Source organism: Sebastes umbrosus, chromosome 1, assembly GCF_015220745.1.
Source record: "Sebastes umbrosus isolate fSebUmb1 chromosome 1, fSebUmb1.pri, whole genome shotgun sequence".
NCBI lineage: Eukaryota > Metazoa > Chordata > Actinopteri > Perciformes > Sebastidae > Sebastes > Sebastes umbrosus.
Window position 1 is genome coordinate 38607667 of NC_051269.1, and position 12302 is coordinate 38619968.

The 12302-nt window shown below is 40.5% G+C and overlaps 1 protein-coding gene across 4 annotated transcripts in view; it reads right to left on the minus strand.

Annotated features, from left to right (window-relative positions):
- The window catches only part of frmd4ba (FERM domain containing 4Ba), a 62965-nt gene that overhangs the window by 17920 nt on the left and 32743 nt on the right, over positions 1–12302 (minus strand). For all 4 annotated transcript variants that reach the window (XM_037770810.1, XM_037770825.1, XM_037770802.1 and 1 more), the window contains exons 6-11: positions 11927–11983; positions 11506–11528; positions 3946–4029; positions 3197–3262; positions 2632–2689; positions 1239–1325 (exon numbers count right to left, since the gene is read on the minus strand). In XM_037770810.1, the coding sequence (XP_037626738.1) occupies positions 1239–1325; positions 2632–2689; positions 3197–3262; positions 3946–4029; positions 11506–11528; positions 11927–11983 (375 nt within the window). The remainder of the gene's footprint in view (positions 1–1238; positions 1326–2631; positions 2690–3196; positions 3263–3945; positions 4030–11505; positions 11529–11926; positions 11984–12302) is intronic.

A 12302-nucleotide genomic window follows, 5' to 3' on the forward strand; every position in this document is an offset into this window, starting at 1 on the left:
CAAATGGGAGGGTAAATAAAAGTACAAACTCAAAAACTGTAGTACAGTAGCTGGACATTTTTGTACTGAAAGTACTTTATTCACAGCTGCACCATAACCGGCACATGATGGGCCCTCTACAGACAAGAGGAGTAGCTTAATATCCATCATAAAGTTAAGAAAGTTGTGTCTAGAGCTGCAACCATTAGTTGACTAATCGATTAGTCGATCGACAGAAAAATAATCGCCACTATATTGATAATCGATTAATCTTTTAAGTAATTTCTCATGCAAAAATGTCAGAAAATGTTGTTTTCAGCCTCTCAAATATGGAGATTACTTGCTTTTCTCTGTGTTATATCATATTAAAGTGAATATCTTTGGGTTTTGAACTGACAAAACAACACATTTAAAGATATACATGTTTTTTTTCAGCCCAACATTGTTGAATCAGAGCAGCTGATATTGGTAGCGACAGCAATGCAATCTCTGAGCTCTGTGCACACAAAGTGTGTGTAACCTCTGCCCTCGGTGACACAGAGAGAAAGAGGAGAGAAACAAGCGCAACAGTAAATGAAAGCAAAATGCAGTAAAGACTCACACTGAGCTGAAATGAAACCAAACTCACGATTATGTTCCGTCACTGCAACGATGCGCAATCGTTCACCTCTGCATCGCGATGCACCTCAGAATCGAGAAATTCCACCATCTGTAGCTACTAGTGTACTGTATCTGCTCTTATACCTACAGCCTTGACTGCACACGGCACATACTGATACTCCCAAATATTTTCCCCATCTGTCTTCCTCATTCTCCTGACTGACATGGGAACCAGGGTCTTAATTACACCTATTTACAGTGTGGATGGATCATTAACCAGCTAACAAGAGGCATGGTGCTGAAAGCTGTGTTTTCAACTGGCAATTTAAGTGGGCTATATTTTCACACAATAGTGCTCAACTGCACATACTTCCACAAGAGGTTAAAAGCGAATAACTTTAAAAATAATGTGTTTTACTTATTTGAGTATTAAAGGTCACTGTAAGAAAACCAGGTTGAGTCTATTTATAAAACCTAAGTTAGTCCCAGATGGTTTTAACATTTGTTCAACATATGAAATCTTATATTCTTCTAGGTTCTTGACATGGATAAGAAAAACCTCTACTCCAAAATAAACAACAAACAAAAAAAATAGCTTTTTTAATGAAATCTAAGACCGTTAAGGCAAATAGAGCAGCTGTAAAAAGAGGTCAACCTACCTTTCTCGGCTTCAGTTTATCCTGCAAGTCGTACTGGCCGATGCCTTTGTAGCTGACTCCCAGCCACCACGGTATTCCTTGCTTGTCCTGCATAAAAAAAGCACACACACACACACCACACCACCACTCATTAGAGGTTGCTTTATTGGTGGGAGTTTGAAAGTAAAAAAAGGGCCTGTTACCAAAGCAATTACCCCATTAGGCCTCACAGCAATAGCAACACAAGAAGAGATCAAATGCATTGAAGGCATTTAAATCTCTGCAAGCCTGACTGAGTCGTTTTAATGCCACTGTTTGATCTCCCCAGACACCTTGATTTAATGAGGTTTGGATGGGAAAGTTAGAGGATGCTAGTAAAGTAAGAAAAGTTGGGAGGAATCACTTAAAACGCTAACGTAAACGTGGTACAGTGGTTTACTGGATTCTGACTTAATTATTTATGAATTATTTAAAATGCAATTCAGAACTAAGCCAGTTTCTTTTGTCCCACCCAAGCAGGCAGAGTACAGTGTGTTCATACAGTAACATACATGTGATGCTGCCCAATGCCTAGTTCACACTACACAACTTTAGCCCTGATTTTCCCCACATATCGGAGGCAAATCGGCGTTGGCTCGCCGCTCGTACATCGACGCTCGAGCGTCACCTGTGAACTGCTCACCGACGCAAGCCGATGCCTCGCAGAGACACTTTCCAGATATCTAGCATGATAAATATCTGGACCTGTCGGAGACTTTGGCCACGAGCTACAGCCAATGAGGGCGCGAGACACCGGTTGAGCAGAAACCTGGGGTCGCCTGTAACAACCGGAACTTACTGTATGTGTTGCATTTGGCACACGGAGCAAAGTTGTTGTTGCACCTAGAGGAATAAATAGTAAAAAAAAGAGTGTGGAAACTGACGGAAACAGCCTTCTTTGTAAACACATGTGCCAACATCAACATCAGCAATGTGTCTCGCGTATGGTATCACATCATTTACCGTGTATTTCTCGCGTGTGTTTTCGTGACAAAACCTAGTATGGAGAACTCATCTGGGATTCCTCCCGGTAAAGATCTTGTAGTGTGTGACTCCCTGTCGCCCAGTCATGTAGTGTGAAAACCACAACGCCTTAAAGACTCCCAATTACAAGACAGCAAGTTGGGTAGTGTGAACAGTACTGTGATCTGACGGCTTTGAAAGTCGTGTTGTGTGAACTTAGCTTCAGCTGCAGCACATATTTGTTTTTTAAAAAAAGGAAAAGGCCTCATGATTCAAACATCAAGCAAAACGTTTAAGTGAATAAAGGTGAGATTGATGTGTTAGATTAGATGCAGAAAGAAATGAAGACGGCATGCTGACAGAAGCTTGTTCAAAGGTTAAGCTACTTTATGACTCGGGGCACCGCTGTTACCTTCACTGGGTAATAATGGACTCCGTATGTCGGCAGGGACTCCACCAGGGCCAGATACCTTCAGAGAAAGACGAACAGGTTAACGGGAATTCTGCCGTGTACACTTCATCACTGTCAACCGGTGGCTGTTGTATAACAGACAGAGTGGGATTTAAGCTACAGTCGTTGAGAAGCCACAGTCATTTGTAGTGGCAAGCTGATTGATTTGTTTCAGGGCCGTGACAGAGGGAGGGAGAGTCCATTGATCAGTTCAAGGGCACAAATCATCCGAGCGTAAATGACCCTGGGTTGCACAGAGTTACAGTCTCGGGGAAAAAAGCACAGTGGAGGAGGACTGACATCCTCCCAATGCTGGCCGGCTGCCTAGTCTAGGAGCACCTCCTCTAATTAATAACACATTCTGGCATGGTGACAGCCACCTCCCACAACAACAGCCACAACAGTGTAGACACATGAGTTTAAACAGGAGGGCGTGGTGGAGGTGCTGGAGAACTGGGGCATCAGAAGCAGCCGTGCATAACTTTGGGGCACACAGGTTAATAATAAAAAAATATTTTTAACTTACTGCACAATGGCTTGTCCTCTGGTCAGTCCCTTCAGTTTCTTGTAATGTTCAATCACTTTGTCCTCACTGCAAGTGGATAGATAAAACATTTAATGAATAATCCATCAAGTGTTGCACATTCCAGCCACAGAGGGATTGTGAGAGGGCTCTTTCTTTTGACACACACTCAGTGTGCTCATGCAGAAAATGCAGTCTAGCCTACTGGCCTGCTGATGGCTCTCATCTACCTCTCCCGTAAATGCATCCCATTTACTTCCCACTGTAATCATCCCTTTTAATAGCATAGCGAGGCTGCAAAACTCACTGCGGCTTAACAGATAGAAAGAGACAGTGAGAGAGAGAGAGACGTTTCATCTGCTCACCCGTGCACCATAAGACTATGATTTTAATTTGGATATTAAACTGAACGTAGCCGCTTCAGAGGCTGCAGCAGCCTCAAATGACCGGTTAGAGAAGAGGTGGGGCGAGCAGAGGAGCAAAAGCAGCAGTGAGTGTGGATAGAAGAGACAGACAGCAATCGTTCAGATAGCCAGTGGCTGTCAGCACCTCCCTGTGCTCTCGCAGCGCTTATGGGCAAACGTAATTAACACAACCCAGGCATTAATTAGTCACCCCATCACAGGCAAAACCATCTGCCAAGTCTGCAGGCACCGCACCACCCAAAACTATACTTCTGGGGAAGCTTTGTACAACCAGGTGGTACTGACCCACTGGGGCAATTTCACATCTGAATTGTAAGCGTAACTTACCAGAAATTGAGAGATGGGTGCTCCCTTAACACTCTGGTGGGCAGAACTGGGAGCTGTTTCAGGTCTGATCTGGCAGTATCAGCACTGGAAAAAAAATCATATACAAACTTTAAAGGAAACAATATAAATATATAATTTAACACAATAAATAAACTTATTAAGTTAACTTAAATAATAATGCATCTACAGAGCCTTTAGAAAGGTGACAAAAAAAAGTATGGCTTTTCCTGAAAAAAAATATTATTATTGTTTTGTTTATCTCTGTGGAAGATATATGACGTTTGGTTCCCATTTCAACGTTGGTATCAGGTGGTATCTCTGTGTCGTCAGTTAATGTGGAAGAAACAGATAAATGGCTGCGATTGACGGTAAGTACCTGGCAACGACTTGTTGTGAAGTAAATGTAATGGAACGGTGGAGGGAGAATGTGACATCTAGTGGCTGAATGTTATCAATGCTATCAATAGCACCTTAAAGAACAGCAAATTAATTCATTCACAAAAACAAGAGTCCTTTCTAGTTACTCATCTATGCTTTAACTGGGAGAGACACAATAAAGCACCACTGTCGATTTATGAGAGATATGATATCATGGCCCAATAGAATGCTGCAAGAATGAGTCTTAAAATCCAGAAATGAGTTAGCATTTTAGCACTTCCAGTTCCCTCGTCTCGAAGTCAATGGGTTTTTAGTTAGATGCCTGAAATAAGGTCTGCGGTTAACACAAGCTTAAGAGATTTTAACGTTTTGTTCTACAATATGTAATATACGTCAGTAAATATCCCATTCGTGAAATTTGAAGCTTTTACGTGTCTTAATAAAGGCAGTTGATAGCAAATGTCATTTTGCCGACTCGTCCGCCTTTATAACCTTGTTGTGTATACTTGTGTTCATGCAAATTGCCCAACGTTAGCTTTTTACTTCTAGCGATTGCATTTATGCTTCAAAGATTATAAAAGTGGCGTTCCTTTGTGAAGATTATCGAGACAAACAAAATGTGTAAGTAACATAAACATTTGTTTGCCACAGAGCTTATTTTCTGCAATAATCCAAAATCCAATGGAGAAATCCCATTGGCTTTTTGTCGAGGGAACCAGGGCGATGCTAACTTCCTGGTTTGCATACAAAAATACGCAGCACTCTCTAATAACTCCCCTATACATGATAATCTCTACATTTATATATCTATAGTGCGCTGTTATTACTTGGACTGAGTGCTCCAGACCAGCACATTCATGGACCACAATGAAACTAAAGGTAAATGTTTATACAAGAATCTTAACTCAAAGTCTAAAAATGTGTAGAGAACATTTCTCCACGTGTTTGTACTTTCACAGTGTGGTTTGAATTTCTATCTTAAGGCATGGCAGCGATAATTTACGTTTGCAAACCTTTAGAAAAAGGTGCAGTGTCAGGATATTGTTTTCATCTTTCTTATCTATAAAGAGTGGAACTACGTGCCAAAACTAAACTTGAGCTCCACTCATGTCTTGCCAGATTTAACTTGTAAAAGCACACGCAGGGCATTTAAATCATAGGGAGTCTTTTAAGGGGCTTGGCAAGAAATCTTTCCAAAAATATCAAAGCCATTTCTTACAGGTTCTCAACAGACAATGCACCAGATTTATTCTATGTAGTGTAGGTACTTTATATTGATTCACCTTCACAGATTAGCCAATGATCACACAGACAGATGCAAAGGTACAGTTGGCTCACTCTGCCAAAAATGTTAAGCAGAGGCTTCACGAAATAAACACACAAACTGTCCACGTTATCTGCACAGACAAACTGTGGCGTTTGTCACTGTCAAGGTCTATGATAGTGAACTATGAGTCACTCCAACATCATGTAGGAGGGAGTACTGGGTCTACAGTTTCTGCCGGACAAAAAGGGCTCTGGCTTGGCGGGCCAGTCCACTGGAGACCTGAACAAAAGCCATTCACAAGCACTTGGCAGCCTTTCCCTGTGTTGAAAAGTAATGTACAAGCCCTAGCGCTGTTACAGAACAGTCTGTGGCCTCTGAGATAGAACTCAAATGTGTAGGTCAGACAGTACAAGATATAAACTATTAGAACATCCTCAAGTATACCAGCTAGAACAATAACCTCAACATAACATCATAGGCTATTGTTTGTGTGCAGATTGATAGTAGCCATTTGACCTTGAACATCAATTTAAGTCCTCCTCCTTCAAGATTAATAGAATTTAACAGTCGCTGACATGGTAGGACATAACCATAATGATCCAGTTATGGGAACCAGCTTACTAAACAAAAACAAGGGTGAGCTGCTGTTAAGGGCAGAGGCACTTGAATCACTCTTCCCTGTAGCTACCTCTCCTAGGTTGACTGGGTTTTGCTGCCACGGCACTTTGCTGCTTGTTTGACGGCATACATTTTATGGGGAGCTGGGGCCCGGCGTTGTCGGGGTGATCTACTCCACAGCCACGCTGCCCCGTCAGCAATCTGGAATTCATTACTACGTCTGTTATCTCCCCTCAGCCTGCAGCGTGGGGGCAATTCCTACACCCGGTGTAGCCCGGCCCAGCCTACCCGGCGTGGGGAGAGATAATACTCATGTGTCAGCTATTCCACGGGGTTGAGACGTGGTGAATGTGGACGGAGCACAATGAGAGAGCCTGTTGCTGTGAATGAACCACTAACTACAGGCTACACCTGTAAATAGAACTGAGGACTAAAACTGTCTTGGTGTAATACTGGTTCATGTGGGTAAAATGTGAACACAACAGACATTGTGGTAATCAAAGTTGATTTAAAATTATAGCAGTTAATATATAGTGGCATAGACCAGTGGTTCCCAACCTGGGGTCCAGGCCCCCCTTAAGGGGGCACCAGGAATTGTCTGCTCTGAGGTTGTTAAAATTAGATTTGCTCATGTATAACTAAAATCATAACTACACACTTACTGGATAATTTATACAGAAGCCTGTATATACTGTATATGTTGGCGTTTAGCCTTTCAAATACAACATTTTCACTGCGTTCAAAAACCATTCATTTGCACAGAAAGGGAGGTTAGCACCTATTAACCATCTATTAACGGGGTGGTCTAGCAGCAACACCATATATTACATTTATTTAATCACAATAATAAAATATCTATTTTGTCTCTAATGCTATTATAGTAAATTAATTAAGTCGCTACAAAAAAAAAGAGCGATCCTATTATGTATCTGCATTCGCTTGGCGAATCCGTCCAGACGTCATCACTTTATTTATGTTGACGAAACTGACGAGTTCTATTCATGATAGAAAGTTGATTTAATAACAAAAGAAGGCATTTAATACACTGAATCACTATATTCAAATTTAGGATTTTGTTCGAGGATTTGTGGGCTTCAAGGAAAATAGGATGGGAACTACTGGCATAGACATGTCTGTACCTCACTTTTGAAGTTGATTACAATTACAAGAAAAAAAATCCCCACTCGGTTACTCTTTAAACTGTTACACATAATAAAAGACTTCAATCAATTCATTGATTTCCTACGTTTCCCACAATCCCTTTCATCCAGAGAGGAGTTGTAACTTGTTGCATTCAGCTTCGGATTATACCTGCAGGTGGTGTGAATCAGTACGGTAAGAAAGAACAAGGTGCAATGCAATACTGACATAGCGAAGGGGAATTCTGATACAAGTACAATGTGAAACCTGATGGTGTATTAATTCAGTGCACAGCAGGGGGCTGGCCCACACCAACACAATAACAGTGAGTCCTCCTGACGCCAAGTTGTCTACCATTGGACAGTAGGTCTAGCTCATCCCTCTTAAGGCAGCTGACTGAAGGAGGAGGAGGTCTCCCTCACTCCTCCACAGCTAATCTCTCTGCTCCAGGGCCCTGTGCTGATACAGTGTGGAGGAGACACATTTATATTATATGCTTTATGAGGGGATTTACCAGCCTGTTCTCTCAAAGAAGTAGTTAAAAGGACACTGCAGACAGGACTGAGAATTACTGCCACAGGACAGCGGGGGATGCATAACTATGATAATAGCGTTGGGGGCCAGTGCTACATTCAAGTAGAGAAGTTTGAGGAAAACAACTTATGTTATAGAGTGGTGCAGGAATGACTCTTAAAACCTGGAAATGAGTTAGCTTTTTAGCACTTCCGGTTCCCTCGTCTCGAAGTCAATGAGTTTTTTGAATGGGTTTTTACGTAGATGCCTGAAATAAGGTCTATGGTTAACACAAGCTTAAGAGATTTTGTTCTACAATATAACATGCGTCAATAAATACTAAATAAAAAAAATCCAAAAAAACAAAAAAAATGTGTCTGTCTTTAAAGAGGTGGTTTTCTAACAAGTGGTTAAATGAGACTACAAAACATCATCACGATGACTCATCCGCCTTTACAGCCTCATTGTGTATACCCGCGTTCATGCAACTGTGGTGTAGTTTGTTTATAGCCTAATGTTAGCTTTTTACTTCTGGCGATTGCATTCACGCTTCAAAAATCATAAAAGTGGTGTTCATTTGTGGAGATTATCTTACAGAACAAAACTTGTAAGTATCATAAACGTTTGTTTGCCACAGAGTTTATTTTCTGCAATAATCCAAAACCCAATGGAAAAATCCCATTGGGTTTTTGTTAAGGTAACCCGTCCGAATACGTCACCCCAGCATCACTCTGTTACTAACTCCCGTATACATTATAATCTTTACATTTAGACATCTATGATGCCCTGTTATGACCTGAACTGTGAGTGCTCCAGACCAGCATGTGGACCATGAAAGTAAAGGTAGTGAAAAGCTTAAAAGTGTCTTACAATCTAATACCTAGAAACCACAATCAGAATGAGCAGAGGGAAACTAGCATCTGTGCAAATAAAGAAAAAGACAGCTTGACTTGGACACACTCCCATCCTTGCTGATTCTACCAGATTTGTTGGCAGGTTGTCATTTATTGTGCTTTCAGAGTCAGGACAAAGTACAGCCCATCCCCACACCCACACGAGCTGAGAGTTCAGACTGCACACTCCATTTCAGGGTGAAGTAGGTTTAAATCAAATCACTGAGGAATAAATCTGTGCTAAAGCTGCAATGAATAATAATTAACATTTATCAGGTCAATCACGCCTGTAAATAATGGGGTGGTTAATAAGCACAAGCAGATGAAGCCAATTTTCTTTCGCAAGAGGACAAAGGCAATGGTTTTACAAGGGGTCAAACTGCATTTTCAGCATTGCATGTGTCGCCATTTAAACCATATTCCTCACAGAGCACAAATCTTTGTGTTCACATAAAGGACAGAGAGGCCTCTAGAAGCAAAGCACAGAGACAACACATGTTGTGCAGCTTCAACCTGCTCAGTCACTCACTCAGACAGAGTAGTGTTTACTAATCACAGCTAATGCTCTTCACTCCTACGGCTGGCAAAAAAACAACATACCTTATCAGCAGGTCAAGCCTCTGAGAGCACGGCCCACTATGACAACATTATCTCCACTGGTGAACAGATTATCGAGGTTTTGTACAGACTCTCCCACCGGTGTCATCGACCAGATCATGTACACGTTGTCCATGTATTTGTACAAGTGTGACACAGAATGTGTTTGTCAGGGTATGTGACATTTATTAAGAAGTGATGCAATCAAAACATGTCAGAAAAAAACGGGTATTTGTTGAAAGTGTAAACACAATACATCTACCTTGACAGGCAACAGTAGGGCTGCACGATTATTTTGTTCACGATTATTCATCGATTTTAGGGACAAAATATATTTATTGCACTTTCACATTTAAATTAACCGAGCACTGCTTTCTCTTCCATGTTGGGCTACATTCCTGCTAATGTACAATCTTTGCATTTTCAGTTCATCAACATTAATTGTAACATTTTGGTCGCCTAAAAATGTCTTATTCAGCGTTGTACTTAGCTTCACCCTTTCGTTTCACTTATAGTTGCAAAAAAACAAGATGGCGTTGGCTTAAAACCAAGATGGTGACAACCAAAAACCAAGAGGGCGACGGCAAAAAAACAAGATAGTGACAACCAAAAACCAAGATAGCTACAGCCACAAACCAAGAGCGTTAAACCCCAAAAACCAAGATGTTGACAGCCAAAAACCAAGAGAGCGGCGGCCAAAAACCAAGAGAGCGACGACCAAAATGTCGAACTCGAGCCTTCAAAACGGTAGTCCACAAATCAATGGGTCACGTCACGGTGACTACATCCACTTCTTATATACAGGCTACGGGCATGACAGCTCCACAAAAGTGAAGCCAAAACGGAGCACGCATTTAAACATTGCAGTCCATCATGTTCATTTAATTGTTGGAAGCCAAAATCACAATAAATATTCAATTAATTGTGCAGCCCTAGGCAACGGTGTGACAAAAGAACAAAAAGTGTTCCGATTTTAAAGGGCAATGCTTGGACCATGTGGATGGCAACAAGCCAGCAGGGGTTGAGTTCAATGTTACAAGAACAAATCAAGGGAATTATTAACCGAGGGAGGTGCAGCATAAAATAAAATCTGACCGAGTCAAGTTGAACATTAACTGGCTATACACACAGTCATCATTTGTACACTGAGCCCTGACCGAACCACTTGACAAACCAGACCCTGCTTCCTTGTCAGATACAGAGAAACACTTACAGAAACACTTAACAACACTTGATAAATTGTGCAGAGCTTGCATTCAACTGCACAAGTTCACGAAAAGGTTTATGGATGTCTGCCAGCAATAATATCACAATGTAAGTTTTAAAAACAGACAAAAACATCTGTACATGCACTTGACTATTCATTGACACTACTTTTTCTTCCCAGCTAATTTATCCTGAATTGCTCACTCAAAACATGTTTTAAATGACAAGACAACTTCATGTTGTGACAAAAAGGAACACACGAACACAGCGTTTTTAAAGTCACATGCATTGAAATTCATGGATTTGGTCAAATTTAAAACAGCAATAATTATGTTTAAAGCAAGACGTAATTCACTTCCGGGCAATATTCAAAAAATGTTTTGTGACTGGGAGGGGGGTTATAATTTAAGAGGAAAAATTGAATTTTAAAAAGAATTTTGTTCGTACAACAAAGAAGAGTATGTGTATTTCAGTCTGTGGGGTGGATCTGTGGAATGGGTTGGGTGATGGGTTGAAGCGGAGCACAAATATAAATCACTTTAAAAAGCTATACAAAAAAGATATTTTTGGGAGGTATATGGATGAGGAAGAGTTGTGATAAGAGTTTATATCTACTTTTTAACTCTGGATGGATATGTGGGTTGCAAATAAACTTGGGATGCTGTTCATATATTTAATTTGGGATGTAAATAAATCTGGGATAGTTTATATATTATATTATATCATCATTCTATGATATATGAGTTATTAGAGGAGTGAGAAAGGGGTAGGGAAATATAAGTTTTACTTCTACCTACTCCTTTTCAGGCACTATTACTCTTGTTTTGTTTGTTATTATTTTGTATCTGTTTTTATTTATTTTTATGTTCGAAATAAAGTCATTCATTCAAAAACATTTTGGGTAACATTACACCTTTCTACATTTATTTAATTTTAATAACTTCTTACCTGTTGTATTCTCCTTTTGCCTCCTTAAAAAGAGAAAATAATGCAGTCAGTAAAAGCATTATAAGACAATGAGAGACTTCAAATTACAAAATTGCCCAGTTAGTTAACTGTTATGCTAATGTTAGCTACCTGCACAATCAGCAACAGTAAGGGTAATTATCCACGATTAAAACATCAATACATTTAATTTGACTACATTTTAATTTCTATAATAACTCAATTAACACTGCCTCGAAGTACAAGCACATTTAAGAGGTTAATATTGATATAAAAAGGGAGAGTTTCTTTAACAATAGCCCAAAAACCAAAACAACCTCAACTGACATGTTTTCAAATGTTGCTGCTCCAACCGTCCTCCGTCACGTTCAGGGTGATAGTGACACTTCAGTGTAGAAAAACCTAAGATAAAACTCTTTCTTACCTGCAATGCGAATGCGGCTAACTTGAAAACATTCCCACTCTCCACTTCGATGGTCTCCTGTTGTAAAAAAAATATATAAAATTAACGGAAAACAAGCACACAAAGTGCAGCCTGTCCGGTCCTGAAACACTTGACTTGAAGAGAGCAAACCCTGTCCCGTACCTCGGTCCCACCGTTACCGACTGAACCACTGCACGTAAGAGAGACACGGAGATACGCTGTGTGAAACTATCCGTGAAGTTTACTATTGTTTTTTTAGCTTCTGAGTTAGCGTTACATTTTCTATAAGGCGACAAAACACAAATACACTGGTGCTAGTTGTGGAGGTCCTGTCTGAAGCTACAGCCCCCCTTTCTGTAAAGTGGTACGGTCCGAA